Raw genomic sequence first — 23,982 nt, forward strand, 5'->3', positions numbered from 1 at the left:
CATGTATCGTACATCCGAATATATCATGAGCATGGTACATCCTAGGCTATTGTTTACACTCCTGGTTCATTTGAAGTTGAACGAAGCAAAAAATAGCCTTCGGTGTTTCATATACACAATACACCCGATGTATAATGTATGCGTTGTTCATGTTTAAAAAAACTCATCCCGGAGATCTTTTTCTTTTGTATCAGTTTTGGAGGAAAGAGTTGCATTTTTATATAAGATGAAACAAGTCATACAGAAAACAATATATGTAAAAAAAAAATATTCAGCGATCAGAAAATGCAGCTATGCAACAGGATATATTAAGGTAAACAAGTGATCCATTTTGCGAAAAATAAATGATATCAGAATAAATTTATTATGAATCGGATACTCAATACTATTGAAAGTTGTGAAGTATTGGAGATCGTCACGTGTCATCTAAATATATACACTGATATGGGGGCACATCATTCAATTGATTTCAAAATAATAATAAACGAATTGCAACAACTAGTTTACTTGAAGAAGGGTAGTAGCAATAATCTTATAACCAAATTCCAAGAAAAAAAAAAATCAATCATTTTTATAACATCATAAACGATCATTCTGATACAGCAGTCTCTAGCATTAAGCCATTAACCGACATCTAAGACATCCACAATAATAACAATCTTCCTGATAGATCAGTCATCATTCTGCAACGTCTCCTACAAAGACAACCAGTAAGAAACTGAGCTTCACCACATTTGTTACTCATCAAGACGAAACACTAAACCGGGAATGTTAGTACTGGATGTGTTAACCTGGATAAAGATCGGAAAGCTATAAGCCAGAGGTCCAGTTCTGCCTTGCAACTCTCGCAACTGATGTAAGCAAAGCACGTTGGCCTACGCAAGGTATGAAACATTCTTGAGGGAAACAAATAAAGCTTAAACTCCCAATGATAGCCATTATGTATTTCCAGGCACATCTCATTAGCTCTGCATCAGGAGAGAGAAACTGCACTTGTATCTTTCGACCCCAAGCATGCAATACTGAGAAATGACTATGATCTTCACCTCTTCAAGGTTCCTGAATCTTACAGTAGCTGAAAGAAGTACAAAGGATACCTCATGATTAAAATGTTCTCCAACTTTTACTCCACAACTTTTCTACTTTCCCCGCGAAACACCGTCTTTTGAAGCCTGTATACCCAAAGCATGAGCAAACATCCTTTTTGCAGCTCCCATATTTTCCTCTTTCATGCTCAGTTTAGGAATGACCAACCCATTTTTTGCACTAGATCTAGGACAATAACTAGAAGAATTGCCTTCTACTCCAATGCATTTCACATTTTCATCAGCACGAGCACTGGAGTCAGGAGAGGTATTTTGGTGCAAATCCAAATTAACTTTAATCCTTCTTTCAATGTCATCAACGGCAGCTTGCTCATCAGAATGTCTGGTATCATAACCCTGGGCCTGCTGGGAGTGGTTAATTCTTTGGCCAAGTGCATGTGCAATCATGCGACGGGCTACAACAGGAACATTTCTTGGCCTTTGTCTTGCAGCTTCTTTTAACTCAGCATCGTCCATACCAAATATACGTTCACGTGCAGCTAGATAAGCTGCTTCTCTCTCAACAAAATTTGGGGAAGAGGACAAGTTCATCTTCAACACTGAAACAGATAAGAAAACAAGATATTACAGAATCCAACTAATTTTCCAGAGTCTTGTTTATGAAGTAAATCAATGGACAGTCTTGGTCCTATTGAAATACCAGTAGAAAGGAAGATCCGAATTGGAATGATGAAACCAGATACTAACAACATCATTAGTGAAGAAAGTCATAAAGGCCCTCAACCTCAAAGGCCACAAATAAGTAATAAGTATAAAAGGAAACAAGAGAGTTAAAAAAAGCACTCAAACTAAACTGTCACTCGTTATCTGCTAAGTCAAGGACTAACAGGCGATAAACTACTTGATGCCCTTGGCTCAAACTATGCGAATGAGACAAGTAATATCTTCAAAGCTTTACATGAACAAGCATTAACATGGAGAATAAGACCATAATTAGAAATGAGAAGATAATATTCATTTCTACTGAAGTAGATGAGATTGTATCACCATAATTATGCTTCATTACTTAATCCACAACCATGCTTAAATAATATGTGAAGGTTCAATTTTCAACTGATGCACTGAAGTAATAAAGACTCAAGAGAGGAGATTGCTGAGGCCTTCCCATCTGGAGATTCGATGAAGCCAGTCAACCTTTTCTCTCACAGAACCATCCAGAGACTAGTATGGAGTCAACCTTTTTCTCTCAGCACTGATATAAAAAGGAAAGAAAAAAAATCTTTCAGGTGTTCCAAAGCTCTAGTTATAGCAAACCAAAAGGTTTTCAAATTTACTCTTAAGACACAATTTCACAAGTAGTTCTGAAATTCCAAGGCAAAAGAGCAGAGTAAGAATACACAGCCATTTACATCCCACTTCTTCAGTTACTATCATTACTATTGCCACTGAAGAACAAAAATCACCTAAACCTATTCAACTATTGCCGATCTTTACTTTCAGATATTTATAAAAAAATCTAAGTAACAATTTTACAAGTGGTTCTGGAAGTCCAAGGCAAAAGAGCAGAGCAGGAGTGTACGACAAAACCATTTTTATTAGATAAAGAATACAGAGCCATTTACATCCCACTTTTTCAGTTACTATTATTGTTATACACTCTGAAGAATGAGAGCCACAAACCTATACAACTATTGTATCAGTCTCTACTTTTCAGAGATTTATACGAAAATCAATGACTACACTGCCACACCTTGAAAAGTGAGCTTCCTGTCAGGTTTATATACTAAATCTTCAAATGTGAAACTGAACAGCATTTAAAGCTCGTCTAATGGGAAATTAAGAAGAAATAAACTTCTATCCATTAGAGAACTGGATTTCGGGCATAAACGAAACCAGGTAAAGTTACCATCAAGCAAGGTAATGTTTTAGTGATATGATCAATAACCAAATGATGAACCTCTAAAGAAAGTGTTGAGGGATAATTTACCAGTGCATGCATCATCTCTTCTCAATAGTTGGTAGCCCATTGATGGAGAGTCACACGCATCATATTGCCAAAGAATATCACTAACAAAGATTGATGGTCTGCAAATTAAAATATTACTTCAGCTTAATCAGTATCCCTTCATTTTTATAGAAGGTTCGTTATAAAAAAACTTCACAATTCTGTACAATAAAATGAGGTGAACAACCATCCAATGAACACCCAAATGATACTTTTCTCTACATTGCAAGAGCAAACATTGCATGCTGTAAAATGACAAAGCATCCCTGCTGGTAATTCAGAAACCACCACAACGAAGCAACAGAAAATGATACCAGTGAATAGGTCATAATTGCAAGCAAGAAATACCCCCATAAAAAAAATTTGAAATCACAAAGTTCATCACATACATTGATGTCTCCAAGCATTGTTGCAAAACCAAGTGACGATCATTTCCCTCACCTACAGATTCGTGAGCAAATCTAGAAATACCAAGCAACACTATCAGAAAAGCAGAATTACCACATAAAAGTCAGAAATTCTTAATAGAAGTGAACCAAGTGCAGGAAATAATCAACAAATACCCGAATATATCAGCAAGACGATGGATGATAAGGCGATTGTATGAGCTCATGGGTTCCAGCTCAAGGATACCATCTGGGCTGCAAAAGATACCATTCCAATTTGTGATGATGATGAGAAAACATAATAACTACTACTCTAATTTCATGTATGCAATCTATAACCACATCCCTTATCATTAATGAGATCAGATTACTTTATCATAAATCATCGTGACTTAAAAATGTACGTAGCAACCCTTCTCCATAAAAGGAGACGTGGCATCTTCTCAATCTACATGCAAGAGCACAAAATGACAAACCATTCTTTCCTTGAGCTAATATAACCTTGGCAGTGACTATAAATCTATAATACTATATACTTGAAAATAGCTGCAATCCACACCAAAATGAAAAAAAAAAGCTCAAGGATCAACTATGGTAAACTAATAGCATTAATTGATGGTCAAGTTATAAGGGCAGTCATCAGTTCATCACTCAGCAGTGCCATTGAGATTAAAGTATCATCAACAGTGACGTACATAACCAAGAAAATGAGTTTGAGAGGGGAAATAAAACCTCGGATCACCCTGAAGATAATTCACCAAGGCTTCTTCAACTGCAAGTACAAGATGCCTGCTAGAGAAGTTATCTTTTATAAGCGAGGCAAGTTCCTCAACCTGCAAGTAACACACATTAACAATGGCGCAGAAGCAGCATAATGCAAAACAGCAAGCATCAATATAAGAAAATTACAAATTACTCAAACTTCACTAGTTTATTTACTTGATTTTAATGACATAATCCAATAAAACAAACATCAAAACTAGTTCATTCCTTGTAAAACAAACATCATTAGCACACCAAAAAAAAAAACTTGTAAAAGATGTAGATAACGAAATAATTCCCTGAAAACATAGCATGCTTCACTTTAGAACCCTGATAATATAGCTAAAAGACTGAAACTAAAACTTCCCCTTCAAGCATGGCATTGATTGGCATATGGTTCAAAAGCAAAATCTCCGAATTTCACCGTTCAAACCAAACAAAATCCAATTACCTACATAACACACAAAACTGATTTGGGGAAAAATAGAAGACTGAAAGTAGCCAACTATAAAAGGTGCAACTGGGCATATTATAATGACAAACTTACGCCGAAGCATAAACAGGGCGGCACAAAAAGTCGATTACCAAATCGACATGGAAAGAATCAACAATTGTATAGCTTATTTAACTGATAAATTCTATAAATTTCAATTTTATACAGTTCAATGATTTGCTTATTGTGCCAATTGATAAGTATGCAAAGCAAGAATAGATAAATAAAACAATAACATAAGAAAAAGCGCACTAATTTCAGGGTACTATCATAGATTAATGCTCAATTCCACAAAATATTCGATAATTCAACAGAATTCTAGTTCAAATTTGTAAGAAGAATATCCAAAAAAAATTGAATATAGAGAGAGAAAGAGTACCATTGCAAACTGGGTTATGCTCATCGTTGAATTCTGGAAAAGAATTAGGGGGAAAACGAATTAGAAGAAAGGAGAATGAATTGGGGGAGAAAATCTGTGGAAATAGAAAACCCTAGAATTGCTGTAATTTTTGCCGAGATTATCGTCAATTCGTCATGTAAAAGTAAAACAGAATTTGAGTTTGTGGGTAGTTTGACTCTTGCTGAATCAATTCAATCGTCAGTCCGTCAATCTCCCGAAAGGACTTTATATTTTTTATAAAAAAATATATTTTCCTAATAAAAACACAAAAATATGTTTTTTTTATGAAAAAAAAAAGCAAATAATAGTGTCTGTGCTTTTTTCCCTCCTATATTCCAATCGCTATTTATCGTCTGTATTTACTAAAAATTGCTCGTATTTTTTTCCTTAAAAATGCCTTTCATATCCCTTCCCTCTCACCTAGGGATGGGCATGGGTCCAGGACCCTACCCAGACCCTGTTAGACCCGACCCTAATTTAAGGGCATGGGTCCAACTTTTTCAGACCCTAATGGTCCGGGTTCGGGTCTGGGTCCAAGTAAATTTTTTAGGGTTCGGGTCTTAAAATTTTGGACCCATACCCTAACCAGACCCGACCCTTAGACCCTAAACTTATTTAATATATACATTTTAATTTTTTTTTTTTAAAAAAACAAACTGATTTTCTAAAAGACTAAAACCTAAACTAAAACACCAAAACACCCATTCTGAACTCTTATGTAAGTTGTGTTTGTTTCGTTTTTTTCAGTTTGTATGTTTGTGTTTTTGTTTCGTTTTTTTTTCAGTTTATATTTTTTGAATTGTGTTTGTTTCGGTTTTTTTCCAGTTTATAAGTTTATGTTTGTGTTTGTTTCGTTTTTTTTTTTCATTTTATATATTTGTGTTTGTTTCATGCGGATTTCAGATGATTATTGATATTAATAATGCTGAAAATTTGGCAAAATAAAAAATTTAAGCCTGGACCCTCCAGACCCTAAGGGTCCGGGTCAGGGTCCAATTTTTTCAGACCCTTAGGGTTCGGGTCCGGGTCTGGATCTGCAAAAATATTTAGGGTCCAGCTGGACCCGACCCAGACCCTACCCTTGCCCATCCCTACTCTCACCTCACTCTTGCTCTCTCACTTCTCATCCAACTTCACCTCACTCTTGCTCTCTCACTTCTCATCCAACTTCACCTCACTCCATCTCTCAGACCTCCAGTGTACCACCACCAGTGTACCACCGACGAACAAGCAAAATCTATTGTAACCTTTTGGAATAGAGAGTTTAGGTATGTTCTTTTAATTTCTTTCCATTCCTCACAACAAAAAATAAATAAGTTCGGACATATGTGTGTTTTTGCAATACATTTTGATGTTGTAGCTTTTGGTGTTATGACTAAGGTCATGTTCGACACAAGTTTTTGAGGTAACTTTTAGTGCTTTGACTGAGTCAAAACACTAATTAAGAAAAAATATGAGTGTTTGGTTAAGTAGTGGTACGAGTAGATTTTAGTTGTACAAGTAGTGTTTTGGTAGTGTTTGTCAAAAGCTATAATTTGTACCTTTTGGAGTAGTGTTTAGTGGTCTATGAATTTCATATTATAGTTTTATTTGAGTTTTTGACTAATTATTTGCAAACAGCTACTTTGACAACTTGTTTTACCAAACATCAACATGTTATACCGCTACTTTAACATCTAACAATTAAAAACTAAACATCAACCACTAACATCTATCATCACAACTAACATCTACTCTCATAGCTAAAAGCTACCACACAACTATCGTTTCCGAACACGCCCTAAGTCAAAGCTCTAATAATAGTAAAATGTTGTGTTTGGTGAATTACTATTTGGAGTAGTTTTTGGCATTTGAACTACTATTTTTGAAAAGATATAAGTATTAACTCTGGGGATAGAGGTAGCTTTTGAAAAATTGTATGTAGTTTATCTCTATTATCAATTTAAACTAACAAATAACTTTACTTTTACCGAACATTAATTATCACACAAACTGTTTTTAAATCCAAACTTTAACAACTAATATCTGACAACTAACCATCTAATCGCTAGTTTAACAACGAAAAACTACCACAACAACTATTTATGCCGAACATACCCATATCTACCCATTTTCTTTTGCAAGTGGCCCACCACTCATATTCTTCTCCAGCCAAAAAGAAGCCTCTGAGTCACTGACAGAGAAGGAGAAGAAGAGGCGACTACCATAGAAAAGCAAGAAGCCAGAGAGATACAAGAAGAGAATGGAAACAAGTAATAATGTAATTTATCGTCTTCCTTAATTCTGCTAATTATATATTCTTTCTTTACTTTCTAATTCTGCTCTTAATCTTTCAGTATACCCCTTTATGATAGAGAGTTAGTGTTCAAATGAACAATTCTACAATTTCTTGCTTTAATTTCTAATTGTTCCATTATTTGAATTTTGATGGGTCTTATTAAAGTTTGAATTTTTATTTCACATTATGGTTTTATTCCGTTAATCGTATTATCCCAATGAAAATTTGGCCTCTTTTTTATTTTTAATTGAACCATCATTAGAGACTCAAATGACTCGTTAATCTCATTGATGTATTTATACAAGCTTAGGGTAATAATTTAGTTCCCCTAAAATTAAAAAGGGTAATAATTTAGGAAAGATCTACTCCCTTTAGATGTACACAATGAGACGAATCGGACAAGAACCCACACGAGTGTTTTACCTAACATAGGAGGTGTTGCATATGATACCGAATGAGCCTTGTAGGTAGCAATCAGTGCCGACGCCAAATGGGTATGGGTATGGTTAAGTTGCCACATTTTAGTTGGCAACCGGATTTTGTGGTGTTTGTGGTTGTGATCATGGTTTTTGGTGTTATTAAAGTGTTGGTGCCAACCAATATGGTGGCACCTATTGACAGTAAAAGGAGAAGCCATGGAAGATGCATTTTTTTTAGTATTCAGAGTTTTTTTTATAAGCATTTGTGATAGGAAATCTTGCTGAATAATCCAGGCGGCTGTAGAAAATATAAGATTATTGCCTAGAAAACGTGCAACAAGCACGTTGAATATGTGGTATGATTTATGAAGTGTGAACGCTTATTGTTTCAACATAAGAGCATGTCAAACAAAGGCTATAAAAGAATTAAGTGATAATGTATGAAAATCTCTTACATTATTGTACAATGTACATAGGCTGCTGAAAATAATTCCAAATTCCAACAATTAGTTATTGAAAGTGAAGGCCAAATTGGCGTAGCAGATAGGCTGACAAAGTAGACCAAACATAATGCAAGTTGATTAAAACTAACAATACCATCTAATAGGACCATAGGGGTATGAATCTTGCCCACAGTTGGAATCCAAAACTCAAATAGTTGAAGACATTAATGACTACGTAGATTAATCCATATTAATTGGCGTAGAAAAAACATACTTATCACTTATGTGAAGCTTGATTCTTGGCTTTGGCTTCTATTTTATAACAGATTTTGGGTATCATTCCATAGGCCATTACCAACTAAGCTAACTAGTGGATGGATTTGAAGTAATCTTTTAAAGGCTTTACTGAGCGTCCAAAATATTTTGACACGGTTCTCTTAACGAATTTGAATATGAAACTCTTCTAATGAATTCAATTTTACCTGCACTAATCTAGTTAAACACATCTTTTTTTATTTCCTCTAAAGTTTGCTTCAAAAATTTCGAATTTTGCGTTACTTTTGATTTTGCAATGTTTCCCCACAACTTTCACCTTCAATTGTTTAAGATTTGATTGCAACAAAACCCTCAGTCATTTTGTTTTGGACAACTTTTCCCTAAAATATTCCATGACTTTTTTTTTCCTGTAATTTGAGTGGCAAACTATGCACAACTTATATAAAAGGAATACTAGTAATTGAGAGGTAGTTGAGCGTGAATTATTGAAAGAATGATACAGCTTAATCTATTACAACCCGAAAGGTAAGAACGATACGAGTTTGCAGGAATAAAAATATGATTCATCAGTGTGTAGAATTATGTCATGTAGCATTGAATAATAAAGAAGCTTCAGCAGAACTTAAAGAGCTATTTTCCAAGTAAAATGTGCTAGTAGTAGAACTTGTAAAACCATCACTATCTGTTGATACAATCACCATTTGCTCTGATTTTGGCCATACTTCTTCCTTTGCTTTGGGTAAATGAAGTGACATAACTGCTTCTATCTCTAGAAGAACTTCTTTCATGATCGGTCTTCCTTTTCCGTCAGGGTTCAAACATCGCTTTGCTATATTAGCGATGATGAGAAATTCTTCTTTGGAACCCTCGTGCAGGACTTGTGAATCTACAATATCAAGCAAGCGAGAGTTTTCAATACGACAATTTTCCATCTGTGATAGAAACCATTGTGTCAAACTTCTATCTTCCTTCAATGCACTTCTTATTGCCTTTTGCCCTGTTAAAAGCTCGACAAGAACCACTCCAAAACTATAAACATCACTTTTATCAGTAAACTGGCCTAATAGAAAGTACTCTGGATCCAAATACCCAAATGTACCCATGACACGAGTACTTACATGGGTTTGATCAATAGAAATTGATTTTGAAGTCCCGAAATCTGATATCTTTGCCCTATATCTATCATCCAAAAGTATGTTGCAAGATTTGATGTCTCTATGAAAAATAGGAATGGAAGATGATGAATGCAAATAAGCAAGTGCTCCGGCTGAATCAGAAGCAATTTGCAAGCGCATTTTCCAAGTGATTTGAAAATCATCCCGTGGACAATGAAGATGGTCAGAGAGAGTTCCATTCGGAATATACTCATAGATGAGTAATGGGGATTCACTTTCTAAACAACATCCTAATAACTTCACTATATTCCTGTGATTGATTTGTGATACGATCACCAATTCATTAATAAGATCTATACGCTGACTTTCTTCATCAATCACTTTACACAATTTTATGGCTACAATTCTTCCCTCACCCAACATTCCTTTATAAACAATACCTTGACCTCCTTTTCCAAGTACTCTATCCTCATTGAAGTGATCAGTGGCTCTTTCTAACTCATCAAAAGTATAGATTTTGATTCGTGCCACGGCACTTTCATCTGTAGCCATATGTTGTTGTAACAAGAACCCACCATTCCGTTTAAAGTTTGTAGCCTTTTGCTTCTTAATCCTTCGCTTTCTGATGACGGAAGACATCCACCAACCAACAAGGAGAAGTAGCATTGCTCCCAAGGATATGCCTAATCCTGTAGTTCACAACAAACAGAAAATAACTTATACTGACACTAGTTATTTCACTAATAGTCAAAATTGTTCAATGCACATATTCTTAGCAGATTGTCAAACTAGTTCTGTTATCACTCAAATATATCAATGGAACAAGTTGGAACACTATAATTCATTCTCCAAGAATAAAATGTATTCCAAATTACCAAGAGTTATTTTCTTGAGGGATGATGAGCTCGTATCTATATTCTTCACACAGCCAGACCCAGATTTTTTTCCATCTCCGGAATATCCACTAGGACAAGAGCATATGTAACTCCCAGGGTTGTTGGCACAAACAGCGGTACTGATACATGGATTATTCGGACCAGCAGCACACTCATTGAAGTCTAGTCAGAAAAGTTAGAACACAAGGATAAAATGTCAAAATTAAATAAATTTGTTCCTCCCTAACTTGTGTGTAGAAAGCAAACGAAGCAAAAATGTTGACTCAGGATTACAATTTACTAACCTGTGCAACCGGGTTCAAGATAAGGATTCCCCTCATAACCAGGAAGACATCTGCACCTATATCCAAGCATATTAGTATTATCAATACATTGAGAATTTGACTGACAAGCATATGGTTCATAACTAGTTGATGAATTCTTTGCGTAATCGCAGGATAGATCCGCTGATGCACTCCAGTCTAGCACAACAGGGACTTGTTGCATGATTCGGTTCAGCACAACACTAGTATTGCTTGTCAAATCAGAAGCCCCACCAAAGACGAAGCTGCCGTTTCGAGCAAAGAAGGCATAGCTGCAAGACTGGTTAGTAAATGAGCGACGTCCATCCAAGCTGGTTAGTGTAATATGGAAACCTTGCCAGCCAGTTAAGACAGACGTCTGGCAACAACCTGAGCCCAAACAAGAACCTTGGGTCACCACTTGGTCCACCTCTAAATTGCACAGTGCAATACAACCAGCCTTTTCATCATTCGTAATCTCTGTAGAACCGGAAATTAGTGCGTATTCATCACAACCAATGACCGTGAGCTTGTTTGTATTAGATACGCTATAGGGAGATCCTTGCATACCCAAGGACCCTTCAATATAAGAGGTCTCTATTCCCCGGGAATCATAGCAACGTGAAGTTACCGCAGTATTCCGGATAATTACTTGGTTTTCGGTCATCTCCAAGATTTCTGGGTATATTTCATCAGGATCAAACCCTGTCAAAGCGAAGGCTTTTGGAGGGTTGTAAGAGGTGTTGCATCTGATGGCAAATACATCCCTAAAGTAGCAACCATTGCCAATACCAAATGGGTATGGGATGGTTAAGTTGCCACATTTTCGTTGGCAACCGGGTTTTGTGGTGTTTGTGGTTGTGAACATGGTTGTTGGTGTTATTGAAGCGTCGGTGCCAACCAATATGGTGACACCTATTGAGAGTAAAAGGAGAACCCATGGAAGATGCATTTTTTTAGTATTCAGATTTTTTTTTGGAAATCCTGCTGAAGTGTTTTTAAACAAATATGATTCAGGCGGCTATAGAAAACATAAGATTATTGCTAAGAAAACGTGTAACCAGAACGTTGAATATGTGGTATGATTTATGAAGTATGAAACACTATTATTTCAACGTAAGAGCATGTCAAAAAAGGCTATAAAAGAAAGAAGTGATAATGTATAAGAATCTCTTAAATCACGAGCTTGTCTAGGCGTCCAACCATTTGAGTCTCTTAGGGGACTCAAACGGGGGTAATGTGGTCATTTTATGCGTTGGAAGATTTCACGTGCGTGTGGCAAGGATTTGCTTGATACCAATGCTAGGTTATAATGGTACCATTCTCCGAAAATATTGATACCTTGGTACCAGTCCTGATAACAATTTGATACCAATGTCAGGTTATAATGGTACCATTGTGTTTCTTTTTGGGTGTTTGAGTCTTTTTTGGACTCAAACAGTTGGTTATCAAGCCTTTCTCCTTAAATCAGTGTGCAATGTACATAAGATACTGACAATAATTCCACATTCCAACCATTAGTTATTAAAGTGAAGGCCAACTTGGCGTCGCATATAGGCTGACAAAGTAGACCAAACATAATGCAAGTTGATAAAAACTACCAATACCATCTAATAGGGCCATATAGGGGTATGAATATTGCCCACATTTGGAATCCAAAATTGTCTCGTTCTGCACAAGTGAACTTCTTATAATGATAACTCATGATTCTTGGCCTTGGCTTCTTTTTTTTATTACAGGTTTTGGGTATTATTTTACTCCCTCCGTCCCAAAATATAGTTTCCATTTTCATTTTGGGTGTCCCAAAATATAGTTTCTATTTTCATATTTAGTTTCACATTTTTCCGTAATTTGTCTAGAAAAATTGTGTCCCATCATTTATTTGCTTCTTGAATTTTGTTTTTTCCTTTATTTATTCAACCAAAATGTTACAATTAATGCTCTTTCACCAATTATTCTCCACTCTCTCTCCTAAAATCATCTTTACTATCCCTCTTATATTCTACTTGCATAAATTACCATGAAAAAAGAGAAATGGGAACTATATTTTGGGACGGAGGGAGTATGCAGTAAGTCATTACCAACTAAGCTAATTATTGGATGGATTTGGAGTAATTAATTGAAGGCTTTAATGAGCGTCCAAAATATTTTAACACGGTCCTCTAAACTTATTTAAATTCCACCTCATGACCTTAAGGTCAGGGGTTCAAATTCCACCAAGTGAGGGGCACTTGGAGGAGAATTTCCCTTATAACTCCCCTTCTTTCAAGTACCCGGGCCTCTGGGTTGGGCCCTATGCGAGGGCAGCCCAGAGGTTATTCATAAAAAATAATGATATGCGTCTTTTGTTTGTTAAAGGGACAAATTATATAAGCAAGGTCTCTTACAAAGTATTACACTGTACTACTACAATCCGAAATATAGAGTTGAATACATTAGCTAGCCTTGTGAGGGATAGAAGTATAGAACTAGTTACATTCGTACAACAAAAGATGTGAACTTGCAGGAAAAAGAAATGGGGAGGAAAACTTTATAGAATATGATTCATCAGTGTAGAAGTACTGCATCACATAGCATTGAATAACAAAGACGCTTCAGCAGAACTTAAAGAGCTATTTTCCAAGTAAAATGTGCTAGTAGTAGAACTTGTGAAACCATCACTACTACCTATTGATCCAATCACCAGTTGCTTTGATTTTGGCCATACTTCTTCCTTTGTTTTGGGTAAATGAAGTGACATAACTGCTTCTATCTCTAGAAGAACTTCTTTCATGGTCGGTCTTCCTTTTCCGTCAGGGTTCAAACATCTCTTTGCTATATTAGCGATGACGAGGAATTCTTGTTTCGTACCCTCTTGCAAGACTTGTGAATCTACAATATCAAGCAAGCGAGAGTTCTCCATATGACATATTTCCATTTGTGATAGAAACCATTGTGTCAAACTTCTATCTTCCTCAAATGCACTTCGTATTGCCTTTTGCCCTGTTAAAAGCTCGACAAGAACCACTCCAAAACTATAAACATCACTTTTTTCGGTAAACTGGCCTAATTGAAAGTACTCTGGATCCAAATACCCAAATGTACCCATGACACGAGTACTTACATGGGTTTGATCAATAGAAATAGACTTCGAAGTCCCAAAATCTGACAACTTGGCCCTGTATTTATCGTCCAAAAGTATGTTGCAAGATTTTATGTCTCTATGAAAAATGGGAATGGAAGATGATGAATGGAGATAAGAAAGTGCTCCGGCTGAATCAGAAGCGATTTGCAAGCGCATTTTCCAAGTGATTTGAAAATCATCGCTTGGAGAATGAAGATGTTCAGAGAGAGTTCCATTCGGAATATACTCATAAATCAGTAACGGGGCCTCACTTTCTAAACAGCATCCTAATAACTTCACAATATTCCTGTGATTAACTTGTGATACGATCACCATCTCATTAATAAGATCTCCACTGTGAGTTTTTTCATCAATCACTTTACACAATTTTATGGCAACAATTCTTCCCTCACCCAACATTCCTTTATAAACAATACCTTGACCTCCTTTTCCAAGTACTCTATCCTCATTGAAGTGATCTGTGGCTCTTTCTAACTCATCAAACGTATAGATTTTTATTCGTGCCACGGCACTTTCATCAGTAGCCATATGTTGTTGCAACAACAGCCCGCCATTTCGTTCAAAGTTTATAGCTTTTTGCTTCTTAATCCTTCGCTTCCTCACGACAGTGGACAACCACCAACCAGCAAAGATCAGAAGTATTGATCCCAATGATATGCCTAATCCTGTATTTCATATACATCACAAGATTGTTATATATGTTCTTTCATCTTCCAAACATTCATAAATTGGAACAAATTGAAACACTGAAGTTTATTTTCCGAAATATAAATGGATTCAGAAGTTACCAAGAGTGACTTTCTTGTTAGAGCTCTGAACTATAATCTTTACACAACCAATGTTACGAATCCCAAATTTTTGTCCATCTCCAAAATATCCACTAGGACAAGAGCATTTGTAACTCCCAGGAGTGTTAGCACAAACCATGGTACACGGATTATTCGGACCAGCAGCACACTCGTTGATGTCTATGCATAAAAGGTAAAGACAAACACATCAAGGTAAGTTGAGATTTAATCAAATCAAAATCCATTCCTCTGAATTACTAAGTGTCTTCTCTTCACCTAAATTTCACATAGCCGTACTGATTTGTACTTATCTTAACTTATCATAACTAATTTTGGAGTTATTGGAACTTTCCATTTTCAGTGCTCTTTTGACTTCATATAGAACCTGACGTTCAAATTACTGAAGTTATTTTTCCTGAAATTGTGAAGATAAAGAGAGTAAGAACAGAGCCAAAATCCTATGATATACTAACCTGTGCAACCGGGTTGAAGATAAGGATTACCCTCATAACCAGGGAGGCAGCTGCAACGATATCCACCAGTATCAGTATCAATACAGTGGGTATTTGACTGACAAGCATATGGGCTATTAGACTCATTACTTGAACTCGCGTTTTTCGCTGCTTTGCAGGAACTTTCATATCCTAAAGTCCACTCGAGCACAAGAGGAACTTGCTGTGTGATTCTATCAAGCACAACACTAGTATTAGTTGTCAAATCAGAAGCACCATGGAAGCTGAAGCTACCATTTTGACCAAGGAAAGCATAGCTACAATAATTAGACAAGGGTGCGTCCCCTTCTGGTAAAGTGGAAGATCTAATGACGAACGATTGCAAGCCAATTAGGATGGACATCTGGCAGCATCCAGAGCCCGGACAAGAACCTAGGGAAGCAACAGTTTTGTTGCACAAGGCAATACAACCACTATTTAAGCTCTGCTGATCGCCTATTACATAACCATTAAACACTGAATAATCATTGCAGCCAAGGACCGTGAGCTTGTTTGAAGTATGTGATATCGTAAGTATACTGACGCCCAAATCTATAGCACCGGACGACGTAGGGCGGATTTTTTCAAGGGATCCATAGCAACTCCAGGCTATCTGATTCCGAGTATTCCGAAATATTAATTGGGATTCAGTTATATCCAAGATTTCAGACAATGCAGTGGTTATGACAGAAGAGGCTCTAGCTGGGTTGTAGGAGTTGTTGCATATGATACTAAACATCTGATTGAGGGAACAATTATCGCCAATGCCAAACGGGTATGGAATGGTCAAGTTACCACATTTGCGTTGGCAACCAGGTTTGGTTGTGTTTGTGGCTGTGATCATGGTTTTTGGTGTTATTAACGAGTTCGTCCCAACCAATGTGGTTGCAACCATTGAGGCGACTAGGAAAAAAAGCCATGGAAGATACATGTTTACAATAATGTGCTGTTTACAATCACCAATCCAAGAATTATTTAAGAGGGAAAGTATGATCTAGGTGTGTGGCCATGTCTTTAATGGACGACTAGGCGTGGACTTGTCTAAGAACTGCTGAACGGGGAAATTGTGGGTATAAAACACATGATCCAGAGTATGTAGATACATTATTGGTAGTAGTCTTCAATGTGCAACAAACGGATGTAAATGCAAGCATTTATTGGACATAGGGTACATCTGACCCAATAAGACTTGGTAAGGATGAGCTCAAATTGTTATGAGACACACTCCCGAATCTAGGATTATACCAAGAATAACAAAAAATTGGGATTTAATTTGGGGAAGATGGGTAAAGTTCGAGATCAAAATCCTTAGGGGTCGTTTGGTTCATTATTTTTGAGTTTCAAGAAACGAAATCAATTATCAAATCCCTTTCTTCTTGTTTGGTTCAACCCCACATCAATCCCTTACCATTATTTGATGGTAATGGATTTCCTCAATTTGTTACCTTCCTCTCCTCCTCAAGTAACAAAATCCATTATTTGAAGGTAATGGTTACTCTTCATTTCCATTACTTGACTTAAACCAAACACTCAATCAAGGTAACTATTTTTGTTACCATTCTCTTCCTCTATTTGTATCCATTCCCTTTCCATTTCATATATTGAACCAAACGACCCCTTAGTCTACATGTCCATTCATTATAATTGGTCCACGTCAACAAATTTAACCCAATCTTTTTATAAAAAGTGAACCAAATAATGGCCATGTTTGGTGATTAGAGTTTAGAGTTTAGAGGTTAGAGTTTAGAGTTTGTGGTGATGATTACTTTTTTGTTCAGAGGATTTGACTGCTGATTTAAATAATTGTTGTGTAAAGGTGTTTGGTAACACTTAGCTAATTGTTTATAGTTTTGTACTTTTTAGAGCATGTAAAATGACATTTATGGACATATGTTTTTTTTAAAAACAAATTTTAGTATTAATTATACGAACAAAATAGTCATTTGTTTTTTCTCTCTCCAAAACTCTCATGAAAAAGCTCCTCTACCCAGCTTTTTCAAAAGAGAGTTTTGATCAGAGTTTTCGGTACAAAACTCTCTTTAATTTTCTCTCTCACCAAACACCCAAGTTAGAGTTTTTACTGGTCAAAACTCTAAACTCTCTCCAAACCTCTAAACTCTCTCCTCCAAACACCCCCAATATGAAATATAGACTAGGGATGAGTGGTACATATAGTAATGGTTCAATTGTGTGGGAGAAATTTTTTCCATAAATTCAGGATTATTTCTGACAATATTTTCTTAAATAATTACTTACTCCGGTCTTTATTAGTTTATCCGTTTTTTTTCACAAAGTTTTAGGAGAAACAATATTATGGGACATAGTAGGAAAGAGAAACTATTATTTTATGTTAAAGTTGAATGTATGTGTGATGAAAAGTTAGTGGTCTCATTCCAAAAATAGAAACAAAAGAAATGGGTAAACTAATAAAAGACATCTCAAAAAGGAATACGAGTAAACTAATAAAGACCGGAGGTAGTACTTTACAAAGAATGCTGAACCTGACCCATATCATTAATTTGATAAAGAATATGGAATTTTGGTGTATGGAATAAGTTAAATCTTGAATGTGGATAATGGAGTGGATTTGGAAGTCCCTTTTGTCGCTGTAATCTGTATCTCCAGCTGAAAAATAATTGAAAGCTAAAGACAAGTTTATTTTTCAGTGGACTAGTGAATAGTACTTCACTAACCATATCCCCCCACCCTATATATTATATGAACTATTATGATGTGGATTGTAACCAACTTCCTTAGGTATGTTTGATTTAACTTATTGGATCTTATCTGATCTTATTTGATCTTAAATAAATTAAAATAAATTGAACAGAACATGTTCTAATTTGAACACGTAATGAATTTACTTCCTCTATTTTCACACCAAACATATACTTCCTCTGTTCCATAATGAGTGATACACTTCTCTAAAAAAGCTCTCACATAAAAGAGAGAAGTGTCACTTATTATGAAACGGAGGAAGTAGTTTTTTTTGGCAAGCAAGGAATGAACTCTAGAATTTAATTTATTACAATCCGAAAGATAGAATTGAATAGGGGTGAGCAGAAATTCCGGGTACCCAGACCCAGACCCGGTATGGACCCGCCGGGTTTGGACCCAGTTGGACCAAACTGGATCCGGGTCTGGGTCCAAAAAAGGGGACCCAGTTGCATCCGGTTCCAATTCCGGGTAGAATTTTGTCGAACTCGGTGCCTGGTGGGTACCCGATTAGATCGGTTCCAATTCCAGATTTTTAATATCCACTGGGTCTGGGTCCGGGTCTATGAAATTCTATCGGGTATCCGGTTGTGCTCACCCCTAGAATTGAATGTACCAGCTAAGGGGGTGAAGGATAGACTATTTACCTTCATAATTCAATGGACGGATCTACGTAGTCCTCGCTCATGGGGAGACTGCATCTTCGTTTTCTAAAATTATGATTAAGTGAGGATGCAAAACAGTTGGAGATCATATATATATATACTAGAATCTTTTGCACGCGATGCGTGCTTGAATTTTTTTCAAACAGAAACTCGATTTTGTTCGGCCTACCTAAGAGTCAAAATTTGAACATTAGACATACGAAGTATAATTGTTTTTAGTTGCAAAAATTGATTGATTTAGTTTCTGTCACTTAAGTCTCTCACCATTCTTTTTTTTTTTTACTTCTCAAAGTTAAATTCTACGAATAAAATTAAACGTTCATTGAATTTATTGATGATTTATGATATTATAATGTTTTAGTTGATATTTGAATTAAGTACAGTACTTCATAAATTGTAAAGAAAGTGTACACTTTTATTTCAAGTCAATTTTTTCATAGGTTGTAGTTTGTAAGTGAATTTTTAAGTTTTTGTAAAGTTTTTTCATTTTAGTGATTTGCATAATGTAAATTATGCAATTTTATGATTTTAGTTGACTTGTGAGTGATTGTTGTAATTATATTTTTGGTATTTTTGTTTGAAGCCCCCTTTGATTTATAAGTGAATTTGTAATTTAAAATGGAAAGGGGGACAAAATTAGGGCTGGCAATCAGGTCGGGTTGGGTCAATTTCAGGTCGACCTGATTTATATTTAAGGTCGAAAACCTCAACCCAAACCCGACCTGATTTATATTTCAGGTCGAAAATGTCAACCCAAACCCGATCTTATATATTTCGGGTTGACCCGAAACCAACCCAAAATGACCTGAAATAAGAATCTAACTAAAATACTGCCAACTTAATTCGCAAAGCACTTGTAGATGTAAAATTTAAAGTTTTTTTGAGAGAAGTCTCTAGTCTCTGTCTCTCTCTACTCTAGGGTTTTGATTTTTCAGCCTTTGATTGTAATTGTACAACGGCACACTAAAAAACGCTTAGCCTTATTAGGGTTATTGACTTATTGGGCTTGTCCCAATATTATAAGAAAGTTTATGTTATTTTTATTTCAGGTCATTTCGGGTTGTTTTCAGGTTCAAAAGCTCAACTTGAACCTAACCCATTATATTTTCAGGTCGGGTTGGGTCGACCCATTTTTTTTTTCGGGTCGAAAATCTCAACCCAAACCCGGAGTTTTCAGGTCAATTTCAGGTCGGGTTATCAGGTTGGGTCAGTTTTTGCCAGCCCTAGACAAAATAGGCATTTCAAAAGAGGACGCCATTGCTCCCCCTTCCCTTATATAATAGAGTATTGAAGGAGGGAAAAAAGAACATTGGAAATCTTCAAATAGCCATGTTTTAGAAATATTAAGCAAACAAATAAAACAAAAGTATCAACAACTTTATTTTTAAATCTTTAAATAGAGACCCATTTTAATATTACTTTTGAAACACCTCATTTTCTATGAATATAGAGATCAAATTTTTCTTTCACTAATTGTGATAATAACTTAAAGTTTATTTTGCACCCCCTTTTCAAATTTTCTGGAATCGCCGCTTGAGTTCATACAAGGTTTAATATGCACTTATAGGAACATAATTCAAATAATAGGTATTTCCTCCGTTATTTTTCTAACTTTCACGCATGTCGATGTATGATTTCAACTATTAATATCTTTAATTATCAATAAGTAAAAATTATAAAAAGTTTATTTAAAAAAAATTTACATCAAGACAAATCTAACAATATCCCACATGACAATGTTTTTACTAAAATATAAATCACCAAAAACAATCTAAGTGTAAGATGTAAATAGTGCACAAAATAGAAATGGTGCAACTATTTCTAAATAAAGGAAGTATTCATCAGTGGTGAAATGCATCACATAACATTGAATAACAAAGAAGCTTCAGCAGAACTTAAAGAGCTATTTTCCAAGTAAAATGTGCTAGTACAACTTGTAAATCCATCACTTTCTGTTGATCCAATCACATATTGCTCCGAGTTCGGCCATGTTTCTTCTTTTGCTTTGGGTAAATGAAGTGATATAGCTGTTTCTATCTCTAACAGAACTTCTTTCATTGTGGGTCTTCCTTTCCTGTCAGGATTCAAACATCGCTTTGCTATATTAGCCATGATGAGCAATTCGTCTTTCGAACCCTCTTGCAAGATTTGCGAATCTATAATGATTTCAAGCAAACCAGAGTTTTCTACATGAGAGTTTTCCATATGGGATAGAAACCATGATGTCAAACTTTTATCTTCCTCTGTCGTATTTCGTATTGCCTTTTGTCCTGTTAAGAGCTCTAGGAGAACCACTCCGAAACTATAAACATCACTTTTTTCAGTAAATTGGCCTAATATAAAGTACTCTGGATCAAAATAACCAAATGTTCCCATAACACGATTACTCGATGCATGAGTTTGATCAATAGAAATTGATTTGGAAGTCCCAAAATCTGATAACTTTGCCCTGTATTTATCATCCAAAAGTATGTTGCAAGATTTGATATCTCTGTGAAGTATAGGAATAGAAGATGACGAATGCAGATACGCGAGTGCACCAGCTGAATCAGACGCAATTTGCAAGCGCATCCTCCAAGTGATTCGAAAATCATCACTTGGAGTATGAAGATGATGAGAAAGAGTTCCATTCGGAATAAACTCATAAAGTAGTAATGGGGATTCACTTTCTAAACAACATCCTAATAACTTCACTATATTCCTGTGATTGATTTGTGATACGATCACTAATTCATTAATAAGATCTGCACACTGACTTTCTTCATCAATCTTTTTACACATCTTTATGGCAACAATTCTTCCTTCACCCAACATTCCTTTATAAACAATACCTTGACCTCCTTTTCCTAGTATTCTATCCTCATTGAACTGATCAGTGGCTCTTTCTAACTCATCAAAAGTATAGATTTTGAGTCGTGCCACGGCACTTTCATCAGTAGCCATACGTTGCTGTAATGCTGTAACAACACACCGCCATTTCGTTTAAAGTTGTTAGTCTTTTGCTTTTCAATCCTTCGCCTTTGGATGACCGCGGACAACCACCAACCAACAAAGAGCAGAAGCAATGCTCCCTCGGATATTCTTAATCCTGTATTTCATATACATCACAAGATTGTTATATATGTTCTTTCATTTCATCTTCCAAACATTCATAAATTGGAACAAATTGAAACACTGAAGTTTATTTTCCGAAATATAAATGGATTCAGAAGTTACCAAGTTTCTTGTTAGTTGATGAGCTCTGAACTATTATCTTTACACAACCAATGTTATGAGTCCCAAATTTTTGTCCATCTCCAAAATATCCACTAGGACAAGAGCATTTGTAGCTCCCAGGAGTGTTAGCACAAACCGCGATACTTGCACATGGATTATTCGGACCAGCAGCACACTCGTTGATGTCTATATGCATGAAAGTTAAATGATAAGCAGATCAAGTAATGTAATACCCTGTTTATAATTAATACATTCCTTTCAATGAAGATCTCCAAAGAGATACTAAATGAGCTTTTTCTTCACCTGACTTTCAATTATTGCAACTTACATCAACTTAATTATATCAATTTGTAGAATTAATTCGGAACTTATTGGACCATTCTAGCCATTTTCGTTGTTCCTTTGGATTCATATGGAACTTGGCTGTTAAATTAACTTAACCTTACCTACCTAAACTTATTTTTACTGAAATATGTGAAGCGAAGGTGAGAAGAATTGAGCCAAAGTCCTAGTGTATAGAAGTACTAACCTGTGCAACCATGTTCAAGATAAGGATTACCCTCATAACCAGGAAGACAGCTGCAACGATATCCTCCCATATCAGTATCAATACATTCAGAATTTGACTGACAAGCATATGGAAGTCCATCATACTTCGAACTTATTTTTTTCGCTTCTTTGCAGGAAATATTAAGTCTTACGCTCCAATCGAGCACAATAGGAACTTCCTGCATGATTCTATCAAGCACAACACCAGTATTAGTTAAATCAGAAGCCCCACCAAAGATGAAGCTGCCATTTTTAGAAAGAAAAGCATAGCTACAAGACTGATTAGATATATATTTGCCAATTGTAAATCCTGGGGTATCTTGTGAACTGAAAAGGGTGATGCTGAACCCTTGCCAGCCATTTAGGATGGACGTCTGGCAGCACCCGGAGCCCGGACATGAACCTGGTAGAACTTCAGTTTTGTTAGTGCACAAGGCAATACACCCAGTCCTTCTATATTTCTGAGCATCTGGTCCTGAACCACCAAATACTGCATAGTCATTGCAGCCAATGACCGTGAGCTTGTTTGAATCTGATACTGTAAAGACGGTGCTTCCCCACATATCTAAAAAACCATTCTTAGAGCTGACACTTCCATTTATATGATAGCAACGAGAGGCTATCTTAGTATTCCGGATCACTACTTGGGATTCGGTTATATCCAAGAAATCCCAACCAAAGGCTATAACTGGAAAGGCTCTAGGTGGATTGTAAGAGGTGTCGCACTCGATACCAAATGATCCTATTAGGTAGCAACCATCGCCGATGCCAAATGGGTATGGAACGGTTAAGTTGCCACATTTTCGTTGGCAACCGGGTTTGGTGGTGTTTGCAGTTGTGATCATGGTTTTTGGTGTTATCAAAGCGTAGGTGCCAATTAATGTGGTGGTACCTATTGAGAGTAAGAGGAGAAGCCATGGAAAATACATGTTCACAATTCTATGCATTTCACCATTTCAAGAAAGACTGACCATATTGAAGATTTTTTATGATCATGTTTTGGATTTGTCTAATAGATTTTGAAAGGTGCATTTGTGGATTGAAAACACATGATTTGGATATCTACATAATTTTTTGGTGGTAGTTAACGTGCAACAAGGGGAAGCAACTAAACTTGTTAAAAGGTTGAAATTACGGGTCGACTAAAGAAGACCTTGAACGAGGTAATGTGGTGAAGGGCCCCTTTTGTTTCAACGTCAAGCTTATGTCCAATGAACTGCATTTATAGAGATAAGCACTTTTCTACAAATCTCTCTTCTATTATTGTACTATAAGCTAGACAACAAATTGACTTGTTTATTTGTTTGTAGCATAATTTGTGCGACTCATTCTTATTGATAAATTGAGTTATGCTTGTTCATTTCTTGTAAACAAAAAGTCGAGTTAAATTTGATAGAGTATAGATCTATTTATGGGGCCTCAACCATCAACTTAGAGTTGGTCCTTTGATAAAGAAATTGGCTTTACATAATCATATAGTAATTGACAGAAGGAAACGAAATTGACAGAAGGAAATGAAGGAACAGGATTTTATGTGGCCATTGGAGGTAAAATTTCGAGTCATAAAGCCAAACTGTTACCACATTTTCCTTTTTTGAGTTTGTCATTTATTAGTTTACCTATTTTTTTAGTGT

The 23,982-nt window shown here is 36.0% G+C and overlaps 3 protein-coding genes, 1 long non-coding RNA gene and 1 pseudogene across 4 annotated transcripts; 1 reads left to right on the forward strand and 4 right to left on the reverse strand.

Annotated features, from left to right (window-relative positions):
* Positions 1–550: 550 nt before the first annotated feature.
* LOC104890246 (hypothetical protein) lies at positions 551–8,049 on the reverse strand. Its single transcript, XM_010675654.4, has 7 exons — positions 7,794–8,049; positions 5,072–5,104; positions 4,170–4,270; positions 3,615–3,692; positions 3,441–3,512; positions 3,034–3,131; positions 551–1,645 (listed from the first exon to the last, which is right to left on the reverse strand). Exons 2-7 carry the CDS (start codon positions 5,093–5,095, stop codon positions 1,140–1,142), a joined length of 879 nt encoding a protein of 292 aa, XP_010673956.1. The 5' UTR covers positions 5,096–5,104; positions 7,794–8,049; the 3' UTR covers positions 551–1,139.
* LOC125497067 (uncharacterized) lies at positions 6,925–11,915 on the forward strand. The gene is made up of 2 exons (XR_008969177.1): positions 6,925–7,344; positions 10,956–11,915. It is a non-coding gene; the product is annotated as an uncharacterized LOC125497067 (long non-coding RNA).
* Positions 8,969–11,752, reverse strand: LOC104890247 (wall-associated receptor kinase-like 8). Its single transcript, XM_010675655.3, has 3 exons — positions 10,804–11,752; positions 10,499–10,681; positions 8,969–10,312 (listed from the first exon to the last, which is right to left on the reverse strand). Exons 1-3 carry the CDS (start codon positions 11,750–11,752, stop codon positions 9,093–9,095), a joined length of 2,352 nt encoding a protein of 783 aa, XP_010673957.1. The 3' UTR covers positions 8,969–9,092.
* A 1,199-nt stretch (positions 11,916–13,114) lies between the features above and the next one.
* Positions 13,115–16,446, reverse strand: LOC104890248 (wall-associated receptor kinase-like 8). The gene is made up of 3 exons (XM_019248884.3): positions 15,186–16,446; positions 14,713–14,892; positions 13,115–14,589 (listed from the first exon to the last, which is right to left on the reverse strand). Exons 1-3 carry the CDS (start codon positions 16,132–16,134, stop codon positions 13,367–13,369), a joined length of 2,352 nt encoding a protein of 783 aa, XP_019104429.1. The 5' UTR covers positions 16,135–16,446; the 3' UTR covers positions 13,115–13,366.
* A 3,802-nt stretch (positions 16,447–20,248) lies between these two features.
* Positions 20,249–23,552, reverse strand: LOC125491587 (wall-associated receptor kinase-like 8; annotated as a pseudogene).
* Positions 23,553–23,982: the final 430 nt, after the last annotated feature.

This window comes from Beta vulgaris, chromosome 4 (genome assembly GCF_026745355.1).
Source record: "Beta vulgaris subsp. vulgaris cultivar EL10 chromosome 4, EL10.2, whole genome shotgun sequence".
Lineage (NCBI taxonomy): Eukaryota > Viridiplantae > Streptophyta > Magnoliopsida > Caryophyllales > Amaranthaceae > Beta > Beta vulgaris.

Excerpts from the sequence above, each read along its gene's own strand:
- LOC104890248 (XM_019248884.3), bottom strand. The coding sequence starts at position 16,134 with ATGTATCTTCCATGGCTTTTTTTCCTAGTCGCCTCAATGGTTGCAACC. Across the intron at positions 14,893-15,185 it reads TCTTCAACCCGGTTGCACAG|ACATCAACGAGTGTGCTGCT; the intron begins GTTAGTATATCA and ends TTTTATGCATAG. Across the intron at positions 14,590-14,712 it reads TAACAAGAAAGTCACTCTTG|GATTAGGCATATCATTGGGA; the intron begins GTAACTTCTGAA and ends TATGAAATACAG.
- LOC104890247 (XM_010675655.3), bottom strand. The coding sequence starts at position 11,752 with ATGCATCTTCCATGGGTTCTCCTTTTACTCTCAATAGGTGTCACCATA. Across the intron at positions 10,682-10,803 it reads TCTTGAACCCGGTTGCACAG|ACTTCAATGAGTGTGCTGCT; the intron begins GTTAGTAAATTG and ends TTTTCTGACTAG. Across the intron at positions 10,313-10,498 it reads CCTCAAGAAAATAACTCTTG|GATTAGGCATATCCTTGGGA; the intron begins GTAATTTGGAAT and ends TGTGAACTACAG.
- LOC104890246 (XM_010675654.4), bottom strand. The coding sequence starts at position 5,095 with ATGAGCATAACCCAGTTTGCAATG. Across the intron at positions 3,693-4,169 it reads TATCTTCAGGGTGATCCGAG|CCCAGATGGTATCCTTGAGC; the intron begins GTTTTATTTCCC and ends TATCTTTTGCAG. Across the intron at positions 3,513-3,614 it reads CGTCTTGCTGATATATTCGG|ATTTGCTCACGAATCTGTAG; the intron begins GTATTTGTTGAT and ends TGGTATTTCTAG.